The sequence below is a fragment of the Colletotrichum karsti genome, assembly GCF_011947395.1.
Source record: "Colletotrichum karsti strain CkLH20 chromosome Unknown Scaffold2, whole genome shotgun sequence".
NCBI classification, from domain to species: Eukaryota; Fungi; Ascomycota; class Sordariomycetes; order Glomerellales; family Glomerellaceae; genus Colletotrichum; species Colletotrichum karsti.
Window position 1 is genome coordinate 446,476 of NW_024065902.1, and position 26,704 is coordinate 473,179.

Genomic DNA, 26,704 nt, shown 5'->3' on the forward strand with positions numbered 1-26,704 from the left:
CAATTGTAGTGCTATGATTCAGTAAAATCAGAAACTTCACTGCTCAACAATAAATTCCTAGTCTCATATCTGCTGTCGAACACGACTTGATGAACGACGCAACGCGCTTTGCCTTATGCAAGGACGCACCGGCGGTTAAACAATACCACCACCACGGCTATGATGAAGCTCTCGCCGCAAAGTCATGAGCATCGGAAATCCGACAACATTGGGAATTTGTCTCCGACAAAGTTCGTGGGGATATGTTGAGGAATCTTGCACGTGTGGAATTAGAATAAACATCTTCTGAGCGTCTTCACTTTGAGATCTGAATTCAAAGCACCACTTCATGGCAATGATAATCTCGTGCGTCAGGCCATATACGATGCAAATTGTCATAGTGTGGTTGGAGAAGGCTTCAGTGAAGATCCGGTATATACTAACTCATACATCAATGTGTCTTTCCGTCCTTCGTTCCTTCAATGCCTTCAAGGTCGCTGTACAATCTCCATTGATAATCCAAGCTAGGGTCATTGAATCTGGCCTTGATATCCAGGGTCTCAATAGCCTTCATGTCCTCCGGTTCTAACTTGAAGTCGGACTCCACGTTCTCCTTGATCTGCCAGTCGATGGTGCTCTTAGGAATGATTGAACGGCCGTTGTTGATACCCCAAGCCAAGACAATCTGCACAGCACTTTTGCCGTACTTCTTGCCCAGGTCTTTGAGTAGTGGCTGATCGATGACGCGCATCATGTGTGATACCTCCTTACTCCATCCCGTGGCGCGGTAGAAATCGTTCATGTTTCCGAGGGGACTGAACTGCACCACATGGATGCCTTGAGACTTCAGCCACTCGTTGAAAGACTTTTGCTGCAAGTATGGATGAACTTCCATCTGATGAACAGCAGGTACCTTTTCACACCAAGAAGTCAGCGAAATCAACCTCGAACAGCACATTGTCGGCAACTCACCATAGAGCACTCCTTGATGATAGTTTCCAGCTCGCCCTTGCTGAAGTTAGAAACGCCAATAGCCTTTGCTTTGCCAGCCTTCACAAGATTCTCCATAGCCTTCCAGGTATCGACGAAAGTAGTCTTTCCCAAGATCATCTTCCCATCAGCGTCTCTCGGGAACCGATCTTCGCCACGAGCGAATGTGCATGGGTAGTGCATCATGAGAAGGTCGACATACGGCGTGTCGAGGTCTGTGAGAGATTCGTCGAGCGCCCTCTCGACATCGTCCGGATGGTAGTTGTTGCACCAAAGTTTGGTGCCGAGGAAGATTTCTTCTCGAGGTATGCCACTCGCCTTAATCCCTTTACCCACTTGTTTCTCGACGTCGTAGACTCTTGCAGTGTCGATCAGTCGTAGACCAGCTTTGAGGGCTCTGGAAACGGCATCCTCCTGAGCGTCCGGGTCTTGGAATGTCCCGAATCCAATCGCGGGAATGCTCGCTCCGGTGTTCAGTTGAAAACGAGTTTGCCGCGTCGCGATGCCTCTTCGTACATGGAACAGATGAGTAGAAGGTTTGATGGCTGACGGTGAGCGAAGCTGCGGAACCTGTGCCGCTAGGCGAAGAGTGTATCTTAGGGTACTCATGGTGATGTAGGATTTTCTGAAGGTTACGAGCTGCGATGCAAAAGATGCTTACCGGAGTACTAGACTTGATAATGTTTCTTATAATTTCGACGCCAAACTTGGAACTGGCGCGTCGCCGCGAGCAGTGAACCCCGTGACAATACTCAAGGGTGCGGGGTGATGGATCGGTCAGATTGCCGCATCCCCCGAGACGAGGGCCACAAACGCTTCGCAGTCGTGACGAGTTTACGACAGAAACAGGTAATGTAACACTTTGGGTTGTAACATTAAGTCTTGTGAAATATTCTTCATTAGATTTCCCTCCCCTGATTCTACAACCTTTTCCCAAGCCCCAGCATCGACATCCCATGTTCGCGTATGATTTCCCAACAACCATGTTCAAAATAGTGAGGTTTGGACTCTTCCCGCCCTTCTTCACATTGAAAATTCGAGACCGCTCGTTACCATGAGACCGAACATCATAAATTGGCCGCGGTACCTCATGGTCTGAGGTTGACATATGCAATGTGAACTGACATGCCACATCCTCTGCCTGACTCCAAGTCAGACAAGGCACTAAGCGAGGTGGGAGAGCTTGACGCTGAAGAAGATGCTGAACAAATCAGTGATACCTTGGGTTATACGTAGGTACGTTCATCGTCTGTAAGGAGTCATGAACGGTCTGATGGTTTAGCGAAGCTATGTAGCCGTCATTGCGGCGTCGTGCTAAGTGACCTCACCCGCCAATGACAGGTCTACCAGGCTCATCGTTACACCGATTTGAAGAAGCCAATTCAGGTAGCGATGCTACACGGTCAAGAATCGATGCGCATGAAAGTCGTTCGTCCACATAGTCTGAAGGCTGACCCACCACAAGAGTTGTTCACGACACGACATTGGCATGGACATATTGACGTGAGATAAGGTACCACGAAGTGGATGTCGTGGTCCCGTGCGCAAGCTTACAGCAACGATCAGTATTCCGCCATGAAAATATCTAGAGACGTTGAGAAATCAGTGAGATTCAATGAGTTCTTTAGACGGTATAAGACCATATTGGGTTACGCTATTCTCACTCTATGCCTAAGAAAACCAACGGTGAAGTCCTTCGAACTGTCTACAGATTCAGAATGAGAGTGTAGTTTTGATAGTCATATAATGTTCTCATTATGAACTTTCGCCAAAAATGAATTATTCTTGAGATCGCTATAAGTAAATGAAATTTGCTATTGAAATCCATCCAACTGTCGACAGATATGTTGGCGTATCTCATTTTATTCATGTACTATTGTGCTTCCTATGATCTGAGATGAACACAAATGAGAATTGAGATGTCTTTTCGTTACTGAGATTGGAATCCGATGGCTTGGCTTGTCACAACTTTCATCTATACCACTATACGGCGGTAGGCTCAGGGAAGAGCGAGATACAATGTCGCACGTCCCAAATAAGGTCAGGTTCATATACTTATTTGATCAGTACAGTAAGTGTCGTCTGAGAACTGACGTTGAAACATGAGAGCAGCCGGTTTTCCTCACTCACTCACTCGCTTACTCATTGATAAAGAGTAGGCTAGCCGTCATTTGAGAGACCTTATCATCAAAATCTTACAGCAAGACTATTAATGTAGGAATCGCGATGACTGAAACTCTCACAGCCTTCCGCTATTTGTCCTCCAGCTTAAGATACCAGTCTCAGGTCTCACTTTGAAGCGGTGAACTCAGATGAAATGGACTGGATGAATGTCTATGATGTCTTATCTTCTTTCATCAAGCTGTTATGAGACGCCATTGGTATATCGCCACTGCCCATAACTATTTGAAACTTGATCTCTTTGTTCAGCAAATTCTTATGTAAGTACATCAGCCCAGACGCGGTCATCATGCACCAGACTCGGATGTCGGAAAGCAACATGACGCTCAAGGCGTTTTTAGTGGAGAGACGACCCCACAGACCCGGTCCGTTCACCGCAAAACTTTTTTTCGTCGCTTTACGCAGTGCATCTGCCCGGCTTCCTCAGCCGCTGGGACCGGAACTCTGTTTTGTCCCCCATCAAACATTGAAGTTGCCTTTCCTCCTTCAATTTCGGACGGAAGCACCTATCCGGCGTCGTCGGCCAATGTACCATCACACCCTCTCGAGATTAAGCACAGCAAGGTAGCGGTTTAGCCGTCCGTCAACCTAAATTCAGCTCCTTTGCAGTTGTCAGGTCCCAGGTCCCCTGAGTCGCTCGCTCCTTTTCCATCTCCTCCGTTCCGCTCCGTCGTCCTTGCTCCACGTCGTCCGCTCGCCCGTCGTCGCCGCCATGGATTCGCGTGACCGCGACCGCGACGAGGATGACTACCGGACCGGCGAAACCACGCCGCTGCTGTCGGATCAGCCGATATCAAAGACGGAGCCTGTCGTTAGCAGCTGGTTGACCGAGTCGCGGTTGCTGTGTCAGTACTCGCTGCCGCTCATCGCAACGTATCTGCTTCAGTACTCCTTCACCGTCATTACCACCTTCGTGGCGGGTCATCTGAGCGCAGATGACCTCGCCGCCGCCAGTATCGGTCTTACGACCATGAACATTATTGGTCTTGCCATCTACGAGGGAATGGCTACCGCTCTCGACACTCTTTGCGCCCAAGCCCACGGTTCCGGACGCCTCACCGCCGTCGGACTTCATGTTCAACGTATGCTCATTCTCATGGCCATTGCCACGATTCCCATCGGCGCCATTTGGATCTTTTCTCCATCAATCCTGTCACTCTTTGTCAAGCAGCACCACCTGGCTGTGAAGGCCGGCTCCTTCCTGAGGGTCAGCTTGATCGGTATCCCCGGCTACGCCGCGTTCGAAGCTTTGAAGCGTTTTCTTCAGGCTCAAGGCGAGTTCAAGAGCGCCATGGTGGTCCTCATCATATGTGCCCCGGTCAATGCCTTTCTCAGTTGGCTATTCGCTTTCAAGATGGACCTAGGCTTGGAGGGTGCTGCCCTGGGACAGGCACTCGCCAACGATCTCAGACCCATTCTTCTTCTAGTTTATATCGTCTTCTTTGGAAAGTGGTCTCACTCATGCTGGGGCGGATTTTCCCGAAAAGCGTTTGAAGAATGGCGCTTGCCTGTTCAGCTCTCCATCGCCGGATCTCTCGTCAACCTCGGCGAGTGGGCTGCTTTTGAGATCCTGACGCTGAGCACCTCCTATCTCAGCACAGAACACCTGGCGGCGCAGACGATCTTGACGACCATCTCTGTCGTCATGTGGCATATTCCGTTCAGCATCTCCGTCGCCATCTCGACAAGAATCGGTCATCTCATCGGCGCCGGTCTCGTGCCGATTGCCCGTCGGGCCACCACCCTTTACGCTATCGTCTTCACCGTGGTCGGCGTTCTGGACGGCGTCATTCTCTTCCTTTTCCGCAACCAGCTGGGACTGGTCTTCTCCGAAGACGCCAGAGTACAAGAGTTGGCGACCAAGTCGATGCTTGCCGTCGGCGCTTTCCAGCTCATCGACTCCATCATTTGTGGATGCAACGGTGTCCTCCGAGGCCTCGGCCGACAATCAGTTGCCGCATATGTGGTTTTTGCCGTCAACTACATCGCGGCCGTACCTATAGCGGTTTGGCTCGAGCTGGGATCTCCTGCGATGGAGCTCGATGGCGCTTGGATCGGTCTCGGCGGTGGCATGGTAGTGATTGCCATCATCGAGTGTATTTACCTGAAGGTCATCAGGTGGCAGGACTGCGTGGAAAGCGTCCGGTCAAGAGAAGGGATCTAATAAGGCCACACCATAGATTAGCGACGGTTTAGTTAGACAAAACGATTGTTTCTAGATACCCGTAAACAATGAGAAGCTTCTTAAATCTAAGATCCGAATCAGTACCCGAGACCATGTTTGACGGCGTTTGCTGTGCTTTTACCCATGATTCGTCAACCCCGTAGTCTTAGCGGGTCGAGTTCTTACATAAGCCAGCCTAGCATGCATTATTTCGGCAGTCGCGAGGGGCGCGCCTAACAAACGACTTAACCTAATAACAACGCATTCATAACCACGACCCGCGCCCAGCTTTGACGCACCGCACCATCACAAGCTGCGACCCCCTTTCTTTCAGGCAATCATGGAAGACGTCTCTGATGAAGACACACCAATGTATGAAGAGTCCAATTTGGACGCAGCGCAGTTGAAGCCAGCATGTCTCATCTGCCGCGACTTGGATAGAAGGAAAATCCGCTTGTCCGACGTGCGGACGTACGCCTTCGACAATGTACCCTTTGAATGCTTGGAGTTCAGGTTCAAAACCTTTGAGAAGAGCGCCGCCAGAGGATGCCAACTTTGCTATGCCATTGTCTCTGCGGCAAAACAGCTTGCGAAGCCTGATCTCCCCTCCCGTTGCATACACTCGGGCGCAGGGGGGGTGGCAATACGACTCGATGCCGACCCAATTGAAATAGCTGCAGTTCTTCCGTATGTCTCGCGAACGGCTGGCACGGGATTCATGAAAGTAAACTTCGAACTCTTCACAAGTCCCGGTAAGTAGATATACGATGTCCCCCTATGTAAATCCGAGAGAAACCGAAAAGCTGACGTGCCCGTTTTCTTGAAGATAAGCCATCGCCCTGGCCAGTCTTGTTTCCGGCTTATAGCCCTTCATTGAATCTTCATTCGACCAAACGGACGAAAATCGTCAGAAATTGGATCGCGGCCTGCGATGCTTCTCATCCGTCCTGCAGCCCGAATCTCTTTCCAAATGATTGCGGCATAGCCCCCCCACGAAGAATGCTGGAAATCAGCAAGAACCCGCGGAATGGCCTGCGGCTGGTTGATTTCTCTACGGATTCTGGACCTTATGTGGCGGTTGTTCATGCCTCCGTCACTCAACTCCAAGCTCCCTTGTCGACAACTACTTCGAACAACATCAAAGATCGCGAAAACATCATACGATGGTGGCAAATCCCGGTTGCCTTACAGGAGACAATCACAATCGCCCATGAGCAAAACGTACATTACATATGGATACAGGATCTTTGCGTGATTCAAGACGACACGGAGGACAAGAACTGGCATATGGACCGACAAAACGTCATATACGGTCGTTCACACTTTACCATCGCTCTACCAGACACCAAGGACTTGCGTATCAGCAATTTTGTCCGAAGAAAACCGGGTTACAGGACCTTTCCTTATCCCACCCCACTGATGCTCGGTCCCTTCCAACCCCAGGTTCATCAAACCCTTACAATTCCGCTCAGCCACAAGGGCCAACAGCATTTTGTGTACGCTCGCCCTTCCATGTCTAACGACCACCGGCTACTATCCGATCTTAAGCTACCTGGCTGCACGATGGAGTGCAGGGATCGTGATCGTTTCTACGGACAAGACTCCACATTTCAAGCAATCATTTCATCCTCTCGAGTCCTCCATTTGCGGAGTTCTGAGATAAGTTGGCAGTGTGTTGAGGCGGAAGAATGCGAATGTGAAGCCAGACGGCATAATCACGGTCCCCCTGCATTCGGTGCTGGCGGACGATATCCGGGTCACCCGACTTACCTGGACCTGTTGGCCAGGGAGGGATCAGAACTTCCGGAGACGCTCATTCGACAGCTGTACATGCAGTTGCCCAGCGCAGATCCCAGTGGCAAGCTTGATCGAATCAGCAGTCTCTTGCGTCAATGTTCTCAGCTCAGCTGTCCCCCGAGACATATGAACTTTGCTGGGATGCTTGTGAAATCCGCAGGCTACCTGGTACAAGAGTTGTTGTGGACTTTCATCAAGCCGCAGGTGTCTGTCGAGGTGCCCGCCGGCTCTGGTCCGGACGGACTCAGCCCTTCGCCCATGCCGATAATAGAGACGTATCGACACCACTCTCCCAAGATTCCTACATGGTCCTGGGCGTCCATGGTCCTTCGCCATTACGAGACGATGTGCCGCCCCGAGGAGATGTATTTCCCTTACCGGCAAGTCATGGGAACTTGGTCAAAGGACGAGTCCTTCCGGCTTGAAAGGTCGAAATGCGCCCCACGCGTCGGGGGCCGTGGGGACAGCTTCTTGGCCGCAAACTGGGTTCTACAGGTGGCCGGAAAGATGATCACGGCAGAATTCACCGGCTGGCAAGTCATGAGCGCAGTAGACCCGGCTGTTGGGCATCCTTACCTCTTCAAAATGTTGATGTCTATACACCCAGTCCCAGCCCTCAAGCCTACGTACGACGGATCGTTCTTTCAGCCCGATTGCTCTCAATGGCCGAAGTCACTCGATGCGGAAGATCCTCTCAGCAAGCGCGTGGAACTCCTCCTGTTGGGCAGGGTACAGGTGGCCGGCACATCTGCACCACCTGGATGCGAGTCCGAGTCGAAATATATTGACGTAGGCCTGGTATTGCGCAAGTCTTCGCGAAACTATGCCACAAATGCATACGAGCGCCTCGGCACGTTTGTTGCGCTAGCCGAGCATGAGATGTTTGAAGGATGCAGTGTACAAGACATAGCTCTGGTATAAGAAATAGTTGTGCCTCAGTTTAAACACTGGACTCCCACTTTGTCCAAGTATAGGAAACCCCCCCGTGCCTTGAGTTGTTCTTATCTGCACGTTTAGTACCCATATTCTGTTTCGAGCTTTTCCCAATTGCGGTCGCTTTTGGCCTTCAGCACAGCTGTGTACTTCTGCCACTCCGTAGAGTCCAGTGGGGAGCCCACGCGTTCGTCCTCAAAGACCAGTTCCCCACGAATTTGTCCCTCACGGAACTCTCTTCTGTGTATCATCGTGCCTTCTGAGCAAACATATCCGTTTCCCGCCTCTGTCTCCTTACCCAGAAGATCATGGAGCTCACTCTTCGAACTCTTTGAACCGCGCGACGGGCAAAGGTTGACCATGGAAGTCTTGCTGTCGGCAATAGAAGCAAGATGAATCTTTGAGAGGTGCGGTGCTTCATCGGATAGGTATCTGAAGATAGGTTTCCAGGTCCCTTCAGTGAGACGAACCCACTTGAACGAAGCCTTCTGAAGCATCGGACTCTTCTTCAGAAACTTGAGCAAAGATCTCTCCTTGACGGGTAACATGTCCAAAGATAGGTTCTCCAGGTACGGCAACGTGAGCGAATCGGCAATGAAATCAAATATCTCGCTGTAGGCATCTGTCGTTCCTATCAATGTGTCGTAGAAGTGAATGTCCAGTGTCTTCAGATTGGGCATGTGATGCAGCATGCCGGCGAGCCCGAAGAAGTTCTCCTTGGCGGTTGCTAATGAGCTTGTTGCCGGCAGGCAATGATCGTCGCGTTCACGGCGGCCCATGAGACCATGGCGCACTTCCAGGAGATTCCGTCTAGTGGCAAGGCTTGTGGAAAACTTCTTAATCGCTCCGGCGGCGTCCGAAAAACGTGAATTCTTTGCATTGAGCGTCGGAAGAAGCTCTGCAAAGACGATGCTCTGCAACATGCCCCTGCACCACGCTGGGGCTCGGAAGACGACAAGCTCCTTGATCGCGACCCCGCTCTTGGCGATGGCCGACATGACGAGGGTGAATCCCGCAGCAGCACGATGAGTGACTGGCTCAGACATGCGCGGAATCTTCGCTCCCCTTTTCATCGCCGTACCCTTCGCTCGTCCGCCCAATTTCTCCTGCGGGCCCCCGATTTCGATTCTGTCGAGGGAGCTGATTGCCCTGAAAGCGGTCGCCATGCTATCGACCAGCTCGTCGTCGTATTGCTCACTGTCGAGGAAGCTGAACCTGGTCGCGTCGATCGTTACGTGTTTGATGGCTACGCTAACGATGGCGCTGCCGGTCGACTTCTCGGCGAGTCTGGTGGTCTCTTCGAGGAGGAGGTTTAGCTTTTGATGTGCGAAGTGGCCGAGGAAATGCGGCGTGAGGCATCGTGAAGCAAATTGCCGGCTGGCTAGACGGAAACTTTGAATGGATTTGAGGTCGAGGTTGTTGATTATCCTTGCCGTGATTTCTGGCGGTAGGTCCAGGAATCTGAAAGTGCCTCTCGCTATGAAGGCAGTTTGACTGCGAGTCCAGACCATTGCGACCACTAATCTTGGGTTTTGCAGAAGCAAAGTCCAGTCCAACAGGAATGGGCTGCGGTCTTGACTACTTACTTATGTTGGGGTGTGGTGCGATTCCAGGCAGCGGATCAAACCATCCATGGCCGAATGGAGCGCTCTGGTTGGGCTAACCTTAACAACAATACGGCCGATCCTCCTGAGCGAAGCCTAGAATCTGGGCAAATGAGCACATGAATGGGCGGTGTAATCTCCATCGGGGATTCTAAACCGGGCATATTGGGACTTGGCTGTTGGTGCACAGTGCAAAGCGGTGACAGCGTATGTGGCTCGCGTGTTGCCACACGCATCAGCCACGGTCTTTGTAGTTCGCTGGCTGATGTCCATCATCATCGCCACAACTGTCCTTTGGGTGATATGATGGAAGTGCATCAATGTGGCGCGATGATGGACTCAATGTTATAAGCAAAGCTTCCCATCAGCTTCAACAACTCAGGTAACAAAGCAGTAATGTTGATGGTAAAGCACCAATGCCTCCCGGATCACCTAATTTAAGTAGATGCTCGAGGAGGAAAGGGTTCGTTTGCTGATGAATCTCTTCTTGCATTCCAATATATCGTCTTTGTCGACCGTCCCGATCTCGCCGTTCTTATCGTCGGCCCTTTCGGCGTGTGGGGCCGAGATAGATGGGCGCGGTGGGTCCCACTCCGAGAGCTGCCGGAGGCATCGGTATGACAGGCGTCCCACTGTCTTCACACGAGGCAGCGACAAGAATATCGGATATCGTATCAATGAAGTATTCTTCCCCCAATTGTGATGTCATGGAGTAATTCTTGAGGCTATCTATCTCCCCATTCTTTAATCATCATTCTTCGAGGATGTCAAACGCTATCTGCCCGATAAGCTATGTCAACCCCGGCTTGCGACCCCGCATCGCGGGGAAGATAGACTCGCGGACTATCGGCCGTAGAGTTATTCACCAGAAAGGTCGGTTGAAGACGACATCAAATTTCCCGCCAAACCTTTACGTATGAGAAACCTCATCGGATCTTGCGGACAGCGACAAACGCATAGCATACGAGGACCGACAGCACGATAAGAGACGAATGCTAGGATTATGTGCATAGCACTATCGATGGTTGCATTTTGATAATGCATGACAGGAGAGGGGTGTCCATTGGAGGTCTTGGCACGCAGATTCAATAGATAGCACACAAGTCTACAATGATCTACTACTACATTGTTATGGCGAGGCATGTACTCAACAGTTGTCAGCCACATGTAGGGAGAACAGTCTCGGTCTTCTTCTGTAAACCGGCCCGGGCATTCGGAGAAGTCCCAAGGACATGGACCGGCATCAGTTCCGTGAGACTAGGGCCTTGGCATCATTGCCTACGGCAACGAGAACTCTTCGATGATAAGCATTTCTCATAAAGTAATGTTCTCGAAGGCGCGATATCGGAACTACAGGGTCAAATATAAATGGAATCAACGAGGTCTTCGAATCTTTTCGGCTTTGTTCTTGATACTCATCTGCAGCACCAATAGTTGATAGTGATCGGTGCAATCTCCTTCGCCTCCACCATGACCATCAAGAAGGCTGCGTTGAGCTTATTGGCTCTTGCCATCGTGCCCGCGACATCGAAGCCTAACACAAGCCATCCTTTCAAGCGTGCTGCCAACATCAGTACATGCAATGTCAACGAAGCTGCACCTAAAGTCAAGGCACCAAAGACGAACGTCTGGTCTCCGATCTCCCCTGACGACAACTTTGCCGTCTGGAACCTGCTACATGATCCATCAACTGGTCTCAATCTCACGGATCCTAGTGTTGCAACTCTTACAGACAACTACGTGTACTGGATTGACACTCTTCACACCAACAAGTCTGATGTCTTGCCTTACCTCACCGGCACGGCTGAACCTCCTCCTAAGTATGCTCGAGCGGTCATCCTCTCTGGTGGTAAGGGCGAACCGGACTCTCAAGAGTATATGGTTGGACCACTTCCAGTCAGCGCCGAGACAAAGGTCGAGAAGCTCGACTACATCTTCAACGGTGGCAGTGGTGGCAAGATCCCGTTCAACAGCCGCTACTTCGATGCTGCCCGTACTGCTGCTACGGAGCCGCTCTTGGTCTCCATCATGAGCAACATCTCAGACATTACGTCCGAACTCATTGATGGGGTGTACTACGGCGCATCGGACAACCGAACAACTCTCACCTCCACAAGCGGAACGCCTCTCTCATACGACGGGACCCAGGCTTTCCGCACGGTCATGTTCAGATATCCCAACTCAGCTACCTACCTGACTCCGCTCGACTTCTTCGTAATTCTCGACATTCCTGGTACCGATCCGTCTCACTACAAACTGAGGGGCATCGTTACGAATGAGAAGTTTTTCTCCACTGTGGACTCTTTCAGAGCTGCATGGGAGGCTGGTGAGCTGGTTGAGACTTTCAAGCAGACACGCACACCAGACTGGGGCCTTCTCGATTACAAGCCAGAAATGGGCGTCCGAGACTTGGAGGACAAGCTGGCGCCTCAGAGTCTTGAAGTTGGCGGCAAGCGTTACAAGGTCGATGAAGAGGAGAAGTACATCGAGTACATGGGCTGGTCTTTCTACACGTCCTATTCTCGAACACTGGGGCTCATGTACTACGACATCAAGTTCAAGGGCGAGAGAATCATCTACGAGCTGTCTTTGCAAGAAGCAGCAGCTCAGTACGCCGGTTTCACTCCCAAGGCTGCCGGTACTGTGTACCACGACACTTACTACAGCTTGGGGACTGATCTCGGTACCCTCGTCGAAGGATACGATTGCCCTTTCGGAAGCACTTTCTGGAACGTCACATACCATGAAGGAAACTCCTCAGTTGTCAACACCGACGCTATCTGTATCTTTGAAGCTGATGCAGGATACCCAGTTTCGCGTCACCGGTATGGAAGCGGTAATGAATACGGGTTCAGCTACTTGGGAACTGTCAAAGCCTCCGCTCTTACCATGCGGTCCGTCGCGACTGTGGGCAACTACGACTACATGTTCGACTACAGCTTCCACGTCGACGGCTCCCTCGATGTTACGGTTCGCGCTTCAGGATATCTTCAGTCGTCGTTCTACTACGCGGACCAAGGCAACTTCGGTCCCAGAATTCAGGAAGCGACCATGGGATCCCTGCACGACCACATCCTGACATACAAAGCCGACTTCGACATCCTCGACACCAAGAACAGCCTCGAGGTCAGCGAACTTACTGTTGTAAACCAAACACAGCCATGGTACCCGGAGCTGGGGTCCTTCGAGCAGATGGAGCTGCAAAAGTCCGTCATGACAAAGGAGCAACAGTTCAACTGGCAACCCAACAACGCTGCGATGTACTGCATTGTGAACCCCAACGCCACCAACGCGTGGGGTGAGAAGCGCGGCTATCGCGTGGTGCCGGGAAAGTCCAACATTCACCTCACTCCCCTCAACTCGCCCTGGACGAAACACCAAACGCCGTTTGCCAAGTCACACCTGGCACTGTCGCGGCAACATGACAACGAGCCGTACGCAAACAGCCATGCCAACGTCAACCTTCCCCTGAAGCCTCAGCAGGACTTCCTAAAGTTCTTCGATGGCGAGAACACGGATAATGAGGACATTGTCTTGTGGTTCAACCTCGGCATGCATCACTTTACTCGAGCTGAAGACATTCCTGTCACACTCTACAGCGAGGCCGTCAGTAGCATTGTTTTTGCCCCACAGAACTTCAACGACAGAGCACAGGATGGTGACTTGTTGAACCGTAGATGGGTTGCCGTCAACGAGACGACTGGAGAACTGGAGTATGACTCCTACGGGGTCGAACTTCCTGGGCAATGCGAAGTGGACTTTTCTGAGCCCGTCTTCAGTATCAAGAAAAACGATGAGGCCTAAAAAGGCTGGAAGATACATATATGTGTGGACGGGCATTCTCGGATTTGTCTGATAAGCCAGATCTAATTCATTCATAATTACTTGAAATCTTGAAATCCCTATCCTAGTGATACTGACAAGTATATCATGGCTCGCAGTCCCTAGACTCGCTTCAAAAAGTCGTGTCTTTATGCCCCATTTGGCATCCAATTCGGATCTGCGAGTTCTACCCCAGATGGAACAAAACCAGGAGCAACTAACTGGCGTATAAGTGAAAGTCCAAATATTGAGCAATGGCAAATACTCACCGGTCGTGCCGACAAGAGTCCAACGACCGTGGCTAGTTGCCCTCTGCCACTGAGACTTCGGTATGACGTATTGCGGCTGTTGCCCAGCAAAGATATCCGGGCCGAGCGAGACATTCTTCAACGGTTTACCGTCATTATAGGACAGCGAGAGTGTGAGAGGGGCCCCTGCGTAGTAGTGCCACGCCTCTGCAGCATCGACGCGGTGCCAGATGGATGGACCGACGGACCCCTCTAGTAGATAGTATATGGCTGTGCTGAGGGATCGATTTTGACTGTTCGTGTCTGGGTCCTGGAACGTTTGAACGTAGTAGCCCTTCTCCTCATTCGGTATGAGACCAAGCTTCTTCACAACTTCCTTTGCAGATCGTTTTTCGATGGGACATGGAGCCTTGGATGCTGCGAGAGTCTGAGTCGCAAGAAGAGCAAATATGCTGATGATAATGGCACGGCAAGTAATAAACATTGTGATATAGAACCGGAAGCGTCGGTCGTTGAAGTTCGCAAGATTCTATAAACGAAGCTGAGTAGCCCATAACTTATATACAAATTTGAATATTACACCCCGAAGGTAAGCACTACTGTGAAGTGGCAGAGCGTCGCTGACGTGGAGGCGGAGGCGCGCTTTAGAACGCGCGCTTGCTGACTTGGTGTCGGAGACCCCCGTCCAATGTTATGAAAGAAAGGACTTTGTTATGGTTCCACGGCGCTGCATCATGGGCCAGCTTAATGACGTTATATTATATTGCTTACATTGATTTACCGCATGGCTTCAATTGGTCCTTGATAATCTCCTTATCTGCCCTTCCCTACTGCAGCACCCATGTTGGATCTTCCGTTATCAACTAACGATTTTCAATATGTATGGAAAGTCTCATGGATATGAGGCCATGAGTCTATTGGTGGTAATGTGTATATAGTCTAGTTCTTTAACGCTCAGCACGTCGTTAGTTTATAAGTATTAGTATTATAAGGGGTTATATATATATAACGTAGGGCTCTATTAGTAATAATATATTAAGTATATAGAAGGGAAGTTCTAGCCTAATAGGTATATATATAATAGCAGTAGTATAGTAAGGTGTTACGGCCAGCTAACTGATAGTGGGTTTGTGTTAGTAGTAAGTTAGGGATTGAGAACGGTAATAGTAACTAGTTATTCTATAGGTCTAATTAAGTAATTATAGGTCTTTAAAGGTCTTAGTGATTAGTTAAGGCCTTAATAAGAGTTATAGAGTAATTATTACTTAGGTATAGCTAAAAATATTATAAATAATAATTATAAGTTAATTACTAAAGAGCTATAGAAGTATAAACTTAAGGTAGGCTTAAGTCCATCCTATATATAAGTCCTACTTATGAGCGGTTACTGCTGCTCATGAGTGTTTTGCCTTCGTGACCATCAGCGTTCATTCTGATGTGGGGTGAGCGCTCATTCTAGTATCTACTGAGCGCTCATTATGGGTCCCTTATCTGTGCTCATTCCTTATCGTCACGTGACCTATACTATAGTTCTTCCGCGCCAGGCAAGCCCCTCATGTTCCCGTGATCCTATATATAAAGGTGACGTTCTAACCGCCTAGTATCCCTATGGGGCGTTCTTTATTGGTTATACTTAATGGGTTATAATATTAGGTCTCCCCTCAAATAGTCTTATCCTTAAGACTAATATAAGTAGGTATAGGCTCCTAGGTTAGGGAGTTGTTAATTATGCTTCCTAATTCTTCCCATAATGCTAATACTATATTAGGTCGCATTTAAAAGTCTAAATCTTCTAGTGCCTTAACTTATCGTCATTTACTTTGAATTCTTCATTTTACTAACGAGGGCATTATAAATAAGATGCCTTACTTAAACTATTAGTTACGCAGTATGCACTGCTTGCTTCTTCTAGACTCTAACGTCTACGGAACTTACTATCGTTTAGGGATTCCTTATGATGCTTCTGAGGACGCGATCTATACTTATAGGTTTCTTGGTCCTGCTGGGTGGGTCTTCCTTATTACTAATTCTTTTTTAGTAGTAAATCGCTTAGTAGCGGAGTTAGATCGTTTGGATAAGGCTGAGGAGGTAGAGGAGGCAAAGTTTTATAAGAGGGCTACAATTTTACAGCAAAAGGCTAAGGCTTACTAGAAAGCTTAGTTAGAGTTAAACAAGTTGCTTGCCAAGTTAGAGCAGCTTTATGAATAGAAATAAATAGTATTTAAGAAAGGGAAGGGGGCTATTGCTGAATCTTCTGAGGAGGCATCCAGTTTATTATTAGAAGTATAATCAATAGGGGCTTAGGGTGTCTCAAATGTAGATACGTTATTTAACTGGAATCCAGTTACCCCTAATTTTCTCTTAGAGGAGGCTTCCTAGTTAGCTATTAGCGTTCCCAACCAAACTAGGGGTTTGTCTTGTTGCGGCCTGTTTTCTCTTGCTAGCTGGAAGCGTGGTCTTGGTAGTCTTATGCGTTAGTGTCCTCTCTTTATCTATACTAGTGAGGTGATTTTGAGCGCTTCCTGCTCTTATTGTTATGCCTAATAATTTACTAGTGCTTCTTATGCGTTAGCAACGTTCTTAGCTAGTTCCTATATGTTATCTTTATATCTATATCCTTTCTATTTAATAAGGTATTATATATTATTTATGTCTTAGATATAGTTAATAATTTATTTAACTTTATATTCTAGCTTATTTAATTCTATAATAATGAGATTATCTATATATAATCCTTATAGTGCTTTTTTAAGAAGTAAAATATAAAAGACTAGATAATACTTTATAGTATCTAGTAGTATAAGTTTAAAGTTAATATTAGATACCTTCTTTATAATTTTAAAAGGTCTAAGTTTCTTAAAGTCTAACTTATTACTTAGTTATTTAGTTTTAATATTTTAGTAGAGAAGGTATATATTATCCCCCTCCTATAGAGTTAGTCCCTTAACTCTTAAGGTATTAGCGTATTTATATATTTATTTATATATAAATTTAAGTTCTTTTAGGAGTTCCTATTAGATTTCCTTAAGTTTATTAATATCTACTATAGCTTTAAGGGCTATTAGGCCTTATTATAGTTCTCTATAGGCTATTAGGTTAAATCTATAGTTTAGGTAGAATAGTAATTCTTTTATGCTTTCTCCTACTACGCTATTATAGGCAAACTAGGCTATAGGTAGCAGTTAAACCTAGTTATCTTACTAGTAGTTAATGTAATAGTGTAGGTAGGTTTCTATAATCTAATTGATTTGTTCTATTTAGCTATTAGTTTATAGATAAAAAGCAGTAGATATCTTATAGTTAGATCCTAGCTATAAGATTAGGGATCTCTAAAACTTAGAAGTAAATAGCTTATCTCTATTAGATATAATTTCCTTTAGTAATCTATATTAGCTAATAATTACCTATAGAAACTTATAGGTAAGGTCTTCTATAGTATTAGACTCTATATATAGGATAAAGTATAAATACTTTATAAGTCTATTAATAATAACTAGGATGCTATTATAGTAAACTTTAGTTATTAGTTCTTAGGACTTAGGTAACTTAGTAATAAAGTCTAATAAGAGGGATTCCTATATAGTTTATAGTACTAGGAGCAGCTATATCTTACTATAAGGCTAATATTAGCTAGGTTTGCTTTTTATATAGACCTTATAGTCCCTAATTACTAAAGATACTTCTTATTATATAGCTATTTTATTATAGTGTTATCTAATGCGTTTCTATATCTTAGTTACGCCTTAGTAGCTATATATAGGTATAGAGTATACCTCCCTAATGGCTTTAGGAGATATTCTTCTAGTTATGCTGGTACTATCTCTTCTGGCTATTATTAAGAGTCTAACTGCTAGCATAAGGTCTCCTTCCTTGTCCTTCTTGAGGATAACTTAGGTTTCTTTAGGTACCTGGACTTTATGGTCCAATCTCCTGCTGAGAGCGTCTACTCTTCCGTTTTCTTTGCCTTTCTAGTAGATAATTTTAAAGTTAAATTCTAAGAGGAATTTAGACTATTTAATCTATTATTTATTAAGTTCTTTTAATATAATAAAGTAGGTAAGATTCTTATAATTAGTATAGACCTTAACTTTATACTTTATTCCTAATAGTTAAGGTCTCTATTCCTTAAATGCTTTAATAATTGCTATAAGTTCTTTATTATAGATTTAATAGTTAAGTTTTAGGCTATATAGCTTATATGAGAAGAAGGCGTATAGGCGTAGCTATCCTTTATTATCTTGTTAGCCTAGCTGTCCTCTTATAGCGTAGTCTAAGGAGTTGGTTTTAACTTTAAATGGTTTCTTAGGGTTAGGTATAATAAGTATAGGTTCTAATATAACTTATTACTTAATCTTATTAAAGGCTTATTCTTGCTCTTCTTCCTATTATTAGGGGACGTCTTTCTTTAAGAGTCTTATAAGAGGGTTATTCTTATTTAAGTATCCTTTTAGAAATTATTAGTAGTAGTTTATATATCTAATAAAGGATTATATATCCTTAACGTTTTAGGGTATTAGCTAGTCTTATATTGCTATAATTTTATCTTTTAATATTTTGAGGATTCTAGGGGCTATTATAAAGCCTAGGAATTTGACTTCTTAGGTGTGGAATTTGCTCTTTTCTGGTTCTACTAGGAGTTTGGCTTCTTGTAGTTTCTATAGTACTTGGTGTATATGCTTCTTGTGGTCTTCTAGTGTCTTTAAGAAGATTAGGATATTATTAAGATAAACTATAATAAATATATCTAGGTATTCTTATAAGATATAATTAATTATTATCTAGAATATTATAGGTATATTAGTGAGTCTAAAGGGTATTACTAGGTATTTATAATATCCTTAGTGTGTTTAAAACGCTATTTTCTATTCTTTGCCTGATTTTATATATATTAGGTTATAGGCTCCTTTTAAGTTGAGTGCTATAAACTACTAGGCTCTATATAATAGGTCTCTAAGTTCTGAGATAAGTAGTAGTAGGTAGTAGTTCTTAATTATAATATTATTGAGTTTTCTATAGTTAATATAGAGTTATAGTTTACTATTCTTTTTAGGTATAAATAGGATTAGATATCCTACTAGTAATATAGAGGGTCTAATATATCCCTTCTATAGGTTTTCTTTAAGGTAAGCGTTAAGTACTTCTATTTCTTTCTAATTAAGTCTATAGATTGCTTCTAGCTTTAGCTCCTTCCCTTCTCTTAGGGGTATCTTATAGTTATAGTTACTATGTTCTAATAGTCCTATTTTAAGTTCTTTAGTAAATAGCTTCTAGTATTACTAGTATTCTTTTAGGATAGATAGAAGTTAATCTTTCTTATTAATATCTATTACTAATAATATCCTAGTATTTATATCCTTAATTTATAGGTATACTAAAAATCTCTTTACTTTAGGAGTTCTAAAAGGTTTATTTAAGGCACCTCTTCTAGGCTGCTACTTAGTAACTAAATCTTAGTCCTAATGGAGTTAGCTGGTTCTCTAATCTATCTATAGGTTGCTATTATATAACTATGGTCTTCTAAGGATAATATTATATTTATCTCCTATCTCTATAATATTAAAGTTTAGTTACTTATTTTAGCTATAGATCTATATAGGGAGGTATGCTGTCTCTACTATAATGCGTCCTCTACCGTACTAGACTTATTCTCCTTTAACGGTGCTAAGTTTATAATAGTTTTCTGCTGCTTTCTTCTTCTAGGTTATTTTTTATTTATTTACTATTTATAGCGATATAAAGTTTCCTTAGGCTTTGCTATCTATTATTATGGTAGCTGGTCTTCTATTGAGTTATATCTGAACTTGGATATACTTGTATTATTAAGCTAGGTATGCCCTAGTTATACTATATAGGGACCTTATCTTATCTACCTATTATTATCCCTTAGTTTTAGTAGGCAATCCTAGTTTTTTGACTAGTTATCTCTATAGTAGGTGATCTATTTCCCTTTACGTTATGCTTTCTAGAGCTGGCTCTCTTTATACTTTACTATAGGGGGGGTTGCTCTATTCTAGCTAAGTTGCTATGCTTTAGCTTTATTTTCTCTATAGATTATATATTTATCTTATTAGTAATCTTACTAGCTTATATTAGTATTATAGAGGTATCTTATAGGGTATTCTTAGCTTAATCTAAAGGTTATAATTTATCTATTAAATAGCTTAAGTTCCCATCTATATATTTAGTTAATTTAATAGACCTTCTTAATAGGTTCTTAGTTATACCTTTTAGGGTAGAATTAATATATATACTTATCTCTAAGATATTCCTTATAGTTATTAAAGAAGTATTATGGCTAGTAGAGGTATTAGTAGTAGTTACTTTTTATATATAAATATAGGTAGTTATCTAGCTTAAACTCTGGTTTATAGTTTCTGTTACGCTATTCTCCTAAGGTGCTAAAGAATTTGAGTATCTATTTATCCTTTATAGGATTGATTTTCTAATACTAAAGGCGTTTATTAGCCCTAGTGGTTTTATTATTAGAGTCCTCTTTAGAGCTAGTATTATTAATACTAGGTTTATACCTATAGATAGCTACTATCTAAGTACGTTATTATATAACGTTATGAGGCTTATCTAAGTTATAGGTTAGTTCTTATTTAAGGCTAATATATTTAGACGTTTTAAACTATCCGTTTTCTTTAAGGGCCCTATATTCTAGGAGGCTATTAAGTTGTTCTTAAGCCTTACGCTTAAGTTTGCTATTGCTTCTATATCCTATAGTGATAGTTTATTAATTTAGGGGTCTACTAATATTCTTTACTCTAGTAGTATTATATCCTATTCTATTAGGGTTCTTAGGGTACTATCCTATATATTCCTTAGAGTCTAAGTAAACTCTATAGTTATTATTAAAGTAGATAGTTTAACTAAATTATTTATAAGGGATTACCTTAATAGTAATACTAATTTATCTTTTCTTAAGTACTAGCTAGAAGCATTCTTTTTTAGGTACTCTATATTCTTTTATAAGGTATTTATTCTTATTATAGTTATAGCACTTAATATTCTTTTTCTAGCTATTACCCTTATTATTATTATTATGCTAGGCTGCACTAAGATCTATAGGTCCACTATAGTATCTATAGGTAGTACTATTGCATTTATTATATTAATTATTATTATAGTATCTAGGCTACTATTAGTACTTATAGCTAGAGTTAGTAGGTTATTATTATTTACTTTTCTCTTTATATTACTTATATAGTTAGTTATTAATCTTAATAGTAAGCTTAATATACTAGAGGAAGTCTTTAGGTCTATTAACCTTAATAATTTTATCCTTAACTTTATCCTTAAGGTTATTATAGAATATAAAGATCTTATCTTTATTAGTTAAGTCTAGCTAGATATAGATCTATTAGAACTCTATAGTATAGTCTTTAGCTAACTTAGTCTATTTAAGGTAAAGTAAGTCTTATTTAGCTTATTATTTCTTATTAAGGTCTTAGAATAGAGACTTTAGGGCGGACTTAAAGCCCTAAAAGCTACTAAAAATATCTCTAACTTTAGTAGAATAATAGTTAAGTATTTCCTTATTGAGGTACTCTTTAAGGAAGGGTTTAAACTACTAGAGGGCTTATCCCTTAAGGAAGGTAGATATATAGATAACTTTTTTAGTTTTATTCTTAAAGTTACTATAATAGAAATTCTAGTAGTTCTTAATTTAGATAAGGAATCCCTTAAGCTATCCTAGGGATCTATTAAAAGGATTAAGAGGGTTAAGTTAAAGCTTCTCTTATCCTTTTATAATAGGGGTAATAATAATATTAATAGTAGCTTAAAGAGTATAGTTCTACTATTTAAGTTCCTAAGTATACTAGTTAGATAGGTATATAGTAGTCTAAAGTTCTTTAGTAGTATAGGTATTAGTATTAAATATTTCCTATATCTATTAGATATTATAGTTAGCTTATTTAAGCTATTCCTTAAGCGTATTATTATTATTATTATTACTATTATCTTTTATTCTCTAATCCCTAAGTTCTTAAGTAAGGTTCTTCTTAATAGGGGCCTTCTTAGTGCTAGAGGAGGATCTAGTGCTAGGGGTCTTTCTAGAGAGTTATAAAGATATTATAATACTATTAATAGTTTTTAAAGGGTAACTTACTAAATAGGAGTAATTAAAGTATTATAGCTAGCTAACTAATAGTAGGTTTTATATTAATAGTAAGTTAGGTAATAATAATAGTAATAGTTATTTATTATTCTATAGGTTAAGTTAAGTAATTATAGGTCTTTAAAGGGCTTAGTAATTAATTAAGTCCTTAATAAGAGTTATAGAGTAATTATTACTTAGGTATAGCTAAGAGTCTTAAGTGAGAATTATAAGTTAATTGCTAAAGAGCTATAGAAGTTTGTCCTTAAGTGGACTTAAGTCTATCCTATATATAGGTCCTGGGTAGTCCTATTGCTGGGTGCTGTACATGCCCTGTACGGCTCCCGTATCCTTGGCATACGGCTTCCATCTTTCTGGAATATGGATGCTGTATCTTGATTATATGGATCTAATCTCTTATCTTATTGTTATGTGACCTATACTATAGTTCTTCCGTTCCTAAGGGATCCTTATGTGTTCCCGTGATCCTATATATAAATATGTTATTATAACTGCCTAGTATCCTAGTGGGGCGTCCTTTGTTGGTTATGCCTAACGGGTTGTAACACTTTAGTTATCTCTTTATTTAATAACTTTATATTATCTTTAAATAAGCTAGTTATTCTATCATAATAATAGAGATTAAAAAGCTTATTAAGTATTATAAATATTATTAAATAAATATAATAGTACTTTAATAGTTTAAGTTTAAGCTTAAAAATAACTTAAACTTTAACTATATAATTATTATTAATATCTTTTAAATTAATACCTATAAAATCCTTTATATTATTAGTAAAGCTATAAGTTTTAATACTACTTATATTTTATTTAAAATAACTATAAAGGTAATATAAAAGGTATTCTACCTCTATTAGATTAATATCTATTAAAAACCTCTTAATAAGATTATTACTAATATAAATATAAATATATCTTTAGCTATAATATTAAAGTTAAATCTATTTATTAAATAATTTATAGCTATTACTATTTATATTAGCTATTATTCTATTTCTCTATAAAAGAATAGTTAATAGTTAGTAATTATAGCTCTCTAAATAGATATTTATATTTATTTTCTCTCTAAGTATACTGTTTTTAATAAGGGTGATTTAGAGAGAGATACTATTAGTATTTTAATTATTATTAATATTATTATTAAGTTATAGGGGTAGAGAAAATAAGCTAAAGCTATTATAATAGTAATTTATTATCTATTTAGTTTTTTCTTTTTTAATTATAAAGTATTTAGATAGTATTATTATAAATAGTCTCTTAAAGTCTCTATAGTATACTAAGTATTTATAGTAGAGTTACTTTAAATTATAAAGTATAATAAAGGGTTTAATAAGTAAAAAATAGATATAGAGTTAGTTTTATTTATTTATTTAGTAGTAGAAATAATAAAAAGAAGTTATTTCTTTTATATTCTAGCTATAATAGATCTCTAAGTAGAAATATAATAGTTTCTAAACTATTTATTATTATAAAAGCCTACTTTAAATAATAATAAAAATAGAATCTTTATAGTAATATATCTAAATTAAGCGTTTTAGTCTATAAGTTTTAAAAGTTATTACTATATAATTTATAATTTATACTTAAAGTATAATAATTTAGAGTAATATAGTTTTATATATAGTATCTAAATAGAGTTTTTATACTTTTTATTTATTAGATATTTATTTTAAATAAATAAAAAGTAAAAGTAATAAGTAATAATAAAAAGAAAAATATATTATAAATAGTATTATTATTATTTTTAGAGGTCTTAAAGTATATTAAATATTTATAATAAAGTTATTTTAAATTATAAGATAGAAAAGTATTTAAATAGGAGATTAATACTTAATTATTACCCCTTTAGCTTATTTAGTTATCTCTAAGGAGAGTAATAATAGTTATTTTTATATTTTATATTAATATAGCTAAGAGAGAGAGTAATAACATTAATAATATTATTAATTAATATAAAAGCTAACTAAGTAATAGATATATAAAAAATTCTTTATAATTATATATCTAAATAAGCCTTTTTAATAGGTTTTAGTCTTAAATTAAGCTTTATTTATATATCTTATTTAGTATATAGATAGTAATAATAAATAAAGTAGTTTTTTAAGTATTAAAAGTAATAACTTTTTATTAATTATTTAGGCTAAATAGATAGATATTAAAAATAATAAAGAATAAGAGAAAATAGTTATTATTATTAATAGCTTATTATAATATATAGAAATTATAAAACTTTATTATTTATATTTATAACTTAAATAGAAATAGAAATAATAACTACTTTATTATATTAAAGCTAATTTAAAAGCTAATAAGACTAAATTAATAGCCTTACTTATTTTAAGCTTAAAGGGGCTAATAATAATATTTTTATAGTTATTATTAAAAGTAGTAATATTATAGTAAAGTTTATAATAAAAAAGGAGATTTATTTATTATAAATCTTTTTATTATTTAGCTTAATTAATAGCTATTAGTTTACTTAAAGTATTTAATATATAATAAATATAAAAGGTAGTTATAATCTTTAGGTAAATAATAATAGCTATTTAAATAGATCTAAAGTCCCTTAAGTAGTTAATAGTAATTAACTAAATAAGATTATAATACCTCTAAGTAGTATAATAGCTCTATTTACTAATAGATTATAAGATCTATAGTTAATATAAAAAATTACCTCTTTTTAATAATCTTTATTAATTTATAGTTTAAGTAGTATAATAATAAAGTTAACTATTAATTAGTATTAATATTATAAGGGGTTATATATATATAATATAGGGCTCTATTAGTAATAATATATTAAGTATATAAAAGGGAAGTTCTAGCTTAGTAGGTATGCGCGCAATAGTAGCAGTATAGTGGGGGTAGAGGCTAGGCCTCATACTGCCTACTTACGCTGCCCAATTCTGCCGGCTAAACCCACAACAAGTTAGCTGGAATAAAAACATTGCCTTGGAATAGATACCGTGCTGTCCTCATGAAACCTAGAACCTCAAAATTTGGGAATTCTTTCATCCCCCCATCGTTTTTTGTTTGGACTGAGATCGGTAGATGTCCTGTAGGATGCTGAATTACCAAGTCCTTACACTCCAACGCGTCTCTAGGCAATAGTTGGTTCACCACCGATCCTTCGAGACGGCTAACCGCTGCCGTGCACACTCCGCCTGTACCTGCCATGCTCGGGTGGCAGTGGTTGTTAAGGAAGAGACGTGCCTGAATATTTCCTTCTTTCGAAGTAGGCTTGGACACCACCGCAATCATGGGCAACATTGGTGATTGTTCATCGACCTTGCTCCAGTCGGTGCATTTTCCCAATTTCTCAGAAACACGTCCTCTCACCTCGCGTATACGATCAATAAGCTCTTTGTCGCTGTCAAGAGAATCGACCGTTTCGCTTCCCAGAACTCCGAGGCATTCTGCTGCGACAAACGCGACTGGATTTCCAACCTCGCAGAAGGTGGCTTCAACCTGACCAAATGTACAGTCATAATGATCGATGATATTATCGGTTGGAAGCATCTTGGAAGGCAGAGCAGCCTGGAGATTTGTTAGTACCTCACAATTGGTCCGCGATGTGAGGTTGTCGTCGAACTAACCTGGGAATAATCCATGAGGATGGGCGCACCAGTGCCTTGGCAGCCGGAGATGGCATAGTCTCCTTTCTCCTGTGCTCTTCCTGTAAACTCGTCTATCTGAACATGGGCAACTAGCAAGGCGTCGGTCCCCGTGTTGTAAATTCTGACGACTCTCTTGCCGTCCCGCCAGGTTTGGCTCTTCAGTAGCCCCTCGTTGATTGCAAAGGGTCCGACGCCTGAAGAGATATTTCCGCAGTTGGCATCATACGAAACTTTCGACTCGCCAAGTCCAACTTGCGCAAATGTGTAATCGACATCAGCGTCTGGTCGTTGGGAAGGCCGAATGATGGCGACTTTGGATGTGACAACGCGTCCTCCGCCCATGCCGTCGATTTGACTAGGATCTGGAGAGCCCATGACGCGAATAAGAACATTATCTCGCGTCCGCCCCGGAGGAGGCAAGTCCTTCTCATGAAAGAATAGTGCTTTGCTGGTGCCCCCACGAATGAAGGTAGCAAAAATGCTGGGAGCGGGCAAGGTGGACACAGGCGTCATAGTGGGAAATTAGTTGGTCAACTTTCAAATATCAGCTAAGCGACCAGAATCATATTTTAAACGTGCGTACTCCAGTAATTGAAGGGAGCTTTTAAGTCCAGGATTCAAATCTCAAGCTCAAGCTGCTGATTTCTCGTCATCTAGTGGCCCTCTGAGCCGCCTCGGCACCGGGTCATTGCTTCGAGCGGAGGTCGTGGTGACGACAGAGGCGCCTGGTTGACCTAGTGGCTGAACTAAGCAGAACTTGCTTGGGTAAAGGTACGTTAGCTTAAGTCACTAGTGCTTAGCAGTGCTGCGTGGAATAGTGGTCAGATAATGAATGTCTCACACCATGCAACATAAGCTTTGCACACACAGTTCGAAGCTGCCAAGCTCGGCGCCGACGAACGGCTTACGGGCCATGATACGCAAGTCGCAAAAAGAAAGGGTCGCTGTTGATAATCCCGAGACTTTCTACTTACGGAATATCGTCTCAACTTTACCGATGCTTATTAGAACGTCCAAGCATCTAGTCCAACGTTTGGTCTTCTCAGTTGCGTCGCAGTTTAAAACGTCTGGTACATCACAGCATTAGCTACATGTTTTACCAACATCGACCTGGAGCGGAACTTCTATGTAAAGGCGTGTCCCGCCCCAAGCAACAATCCAAGGCTTCACAGACACACTTTTCAGGTCATACTTTTCAGATCATATTGGCTTTAGAATCTTGTTGCATTCAGTCCATCCGTCAATCC

The 26,704-nt window shown here is 41.7% G+C and overlaps 6 protein-coding genes across 6 annotated transcripts; 3 read left to right on the plus strand and 3 right to left on the minus strand.

Moving 5' to 3' along the window:
* Window positions 1-430: 430 nt before the first annotated feature.
* CkaCkLH20_00694 (putative aldehyde reductase protein) lies at window positions 431-1,578 on the minus strand (the record flags this gene model as incomplete). Its single annotated transcript, XM_038883414.1, has 2 exons — window positions 431-892; window positions 952-1,578. The coding sequence occupies 2 exons, from the start codon at window positions 1,576-1,578 to the stop codon at window positions 431-433; spliced, it is 1,089 nt and encodes a 362-aa protein (XP_038751009.1).
* Window positions 1,579-3,862: 2,284 nt separating this feature from the next.
* CkaCkLH20_00695 (MATE efflux family protein) lies at window positions 3,863-5,314 on the plus strand (the record flags this gene model as incomplete). The annotated part of the gene is made up of 1 exon (XM_038883415.1): window positions 3,863-5,314. The coding sequence occupies one exon, from the start codon at window positions 3,863-3,865 to the stop codon at window positions 5,312-5,314; it is 1,452 nt and encodes a 483-aa protein (XP_038751010.1).
* A 1,923-nt stretch (window positions 5,315-7,237) lies between these two features.
* Window positions 7,238-8,032, plus strand: CkaCkLH20_00696 (uncharacterized protein; the record flags this gene model as incomplete). Its single annotated transcript, XM_038883416.1, has 1 exon — window positions 7,238-8,032. The coding sequence occupies one exon, from the start codon at window positions 7,238-7,240 to the stop codon at window positions 8,030-8,032; it is 795 nt and encodes a 264-aa protein (XP_038751011.1).
* Window positions 8,033-8,124: 92 nt separating this feature from the next.
* CkaCkLH20_00697 (uncharacterized protein) lies at window positions 8,125-9,555 on the minus strand (the record flags this gene model as incomplete). The annotated part of the gene is made up of 1 exon (XM_038883417.1): window positions 8,125-9,555. The coding sequence occupies one exon, from the start codon at window positions 9,553-9,555 to the stop codon at window positions 8,125-8,127; it is 1,431 nt and encodes a 476-aa protein (XP_038751012.1).
* A 1,563-nt stretch (window positions 9,556-11,118) lies between these two features.
* Window positions 11,119-13,452, plus strand: CkaCkLH20_00698 (copper amine oxidase; the record flags this gene model as incomplete). Its single annotated transcript, XM_038883418.1, has 1 exon — window positions 11,119-13,452. The coding sequence occupies one exon, from the start codon at window positions 11,119-11,121 to the stop codon at window positions 13,450-13,452; it is 2,334 nt and encodes a 777-aa protein (XP_038751013.1).
* A 167-nt stretch (window positions 13,453-13,619) lies between these two features.
* On the minus strand, window positions 13,620-25,970 carry CkaCkLH20_00699 (3-methylitaconate isomerase; the record flags this gene model as incomplete). Its single annotated transcript, XM_038883419.1, has 4 exons — window positions 13,620-13,687; window positions 13,740-14,145; window positions 25,180-25,377; window positions 25,437-25,970. 4 exons carry the CDS (start codon window positions 25,968-25,970, stop codon window positions 13,620-13,622), a joined length of 1,206 nt encoding a protein of 401 aa, XP_038751014.1.
* Window positions 25,971-26,704: the final 734 nt, after the last annotated feature.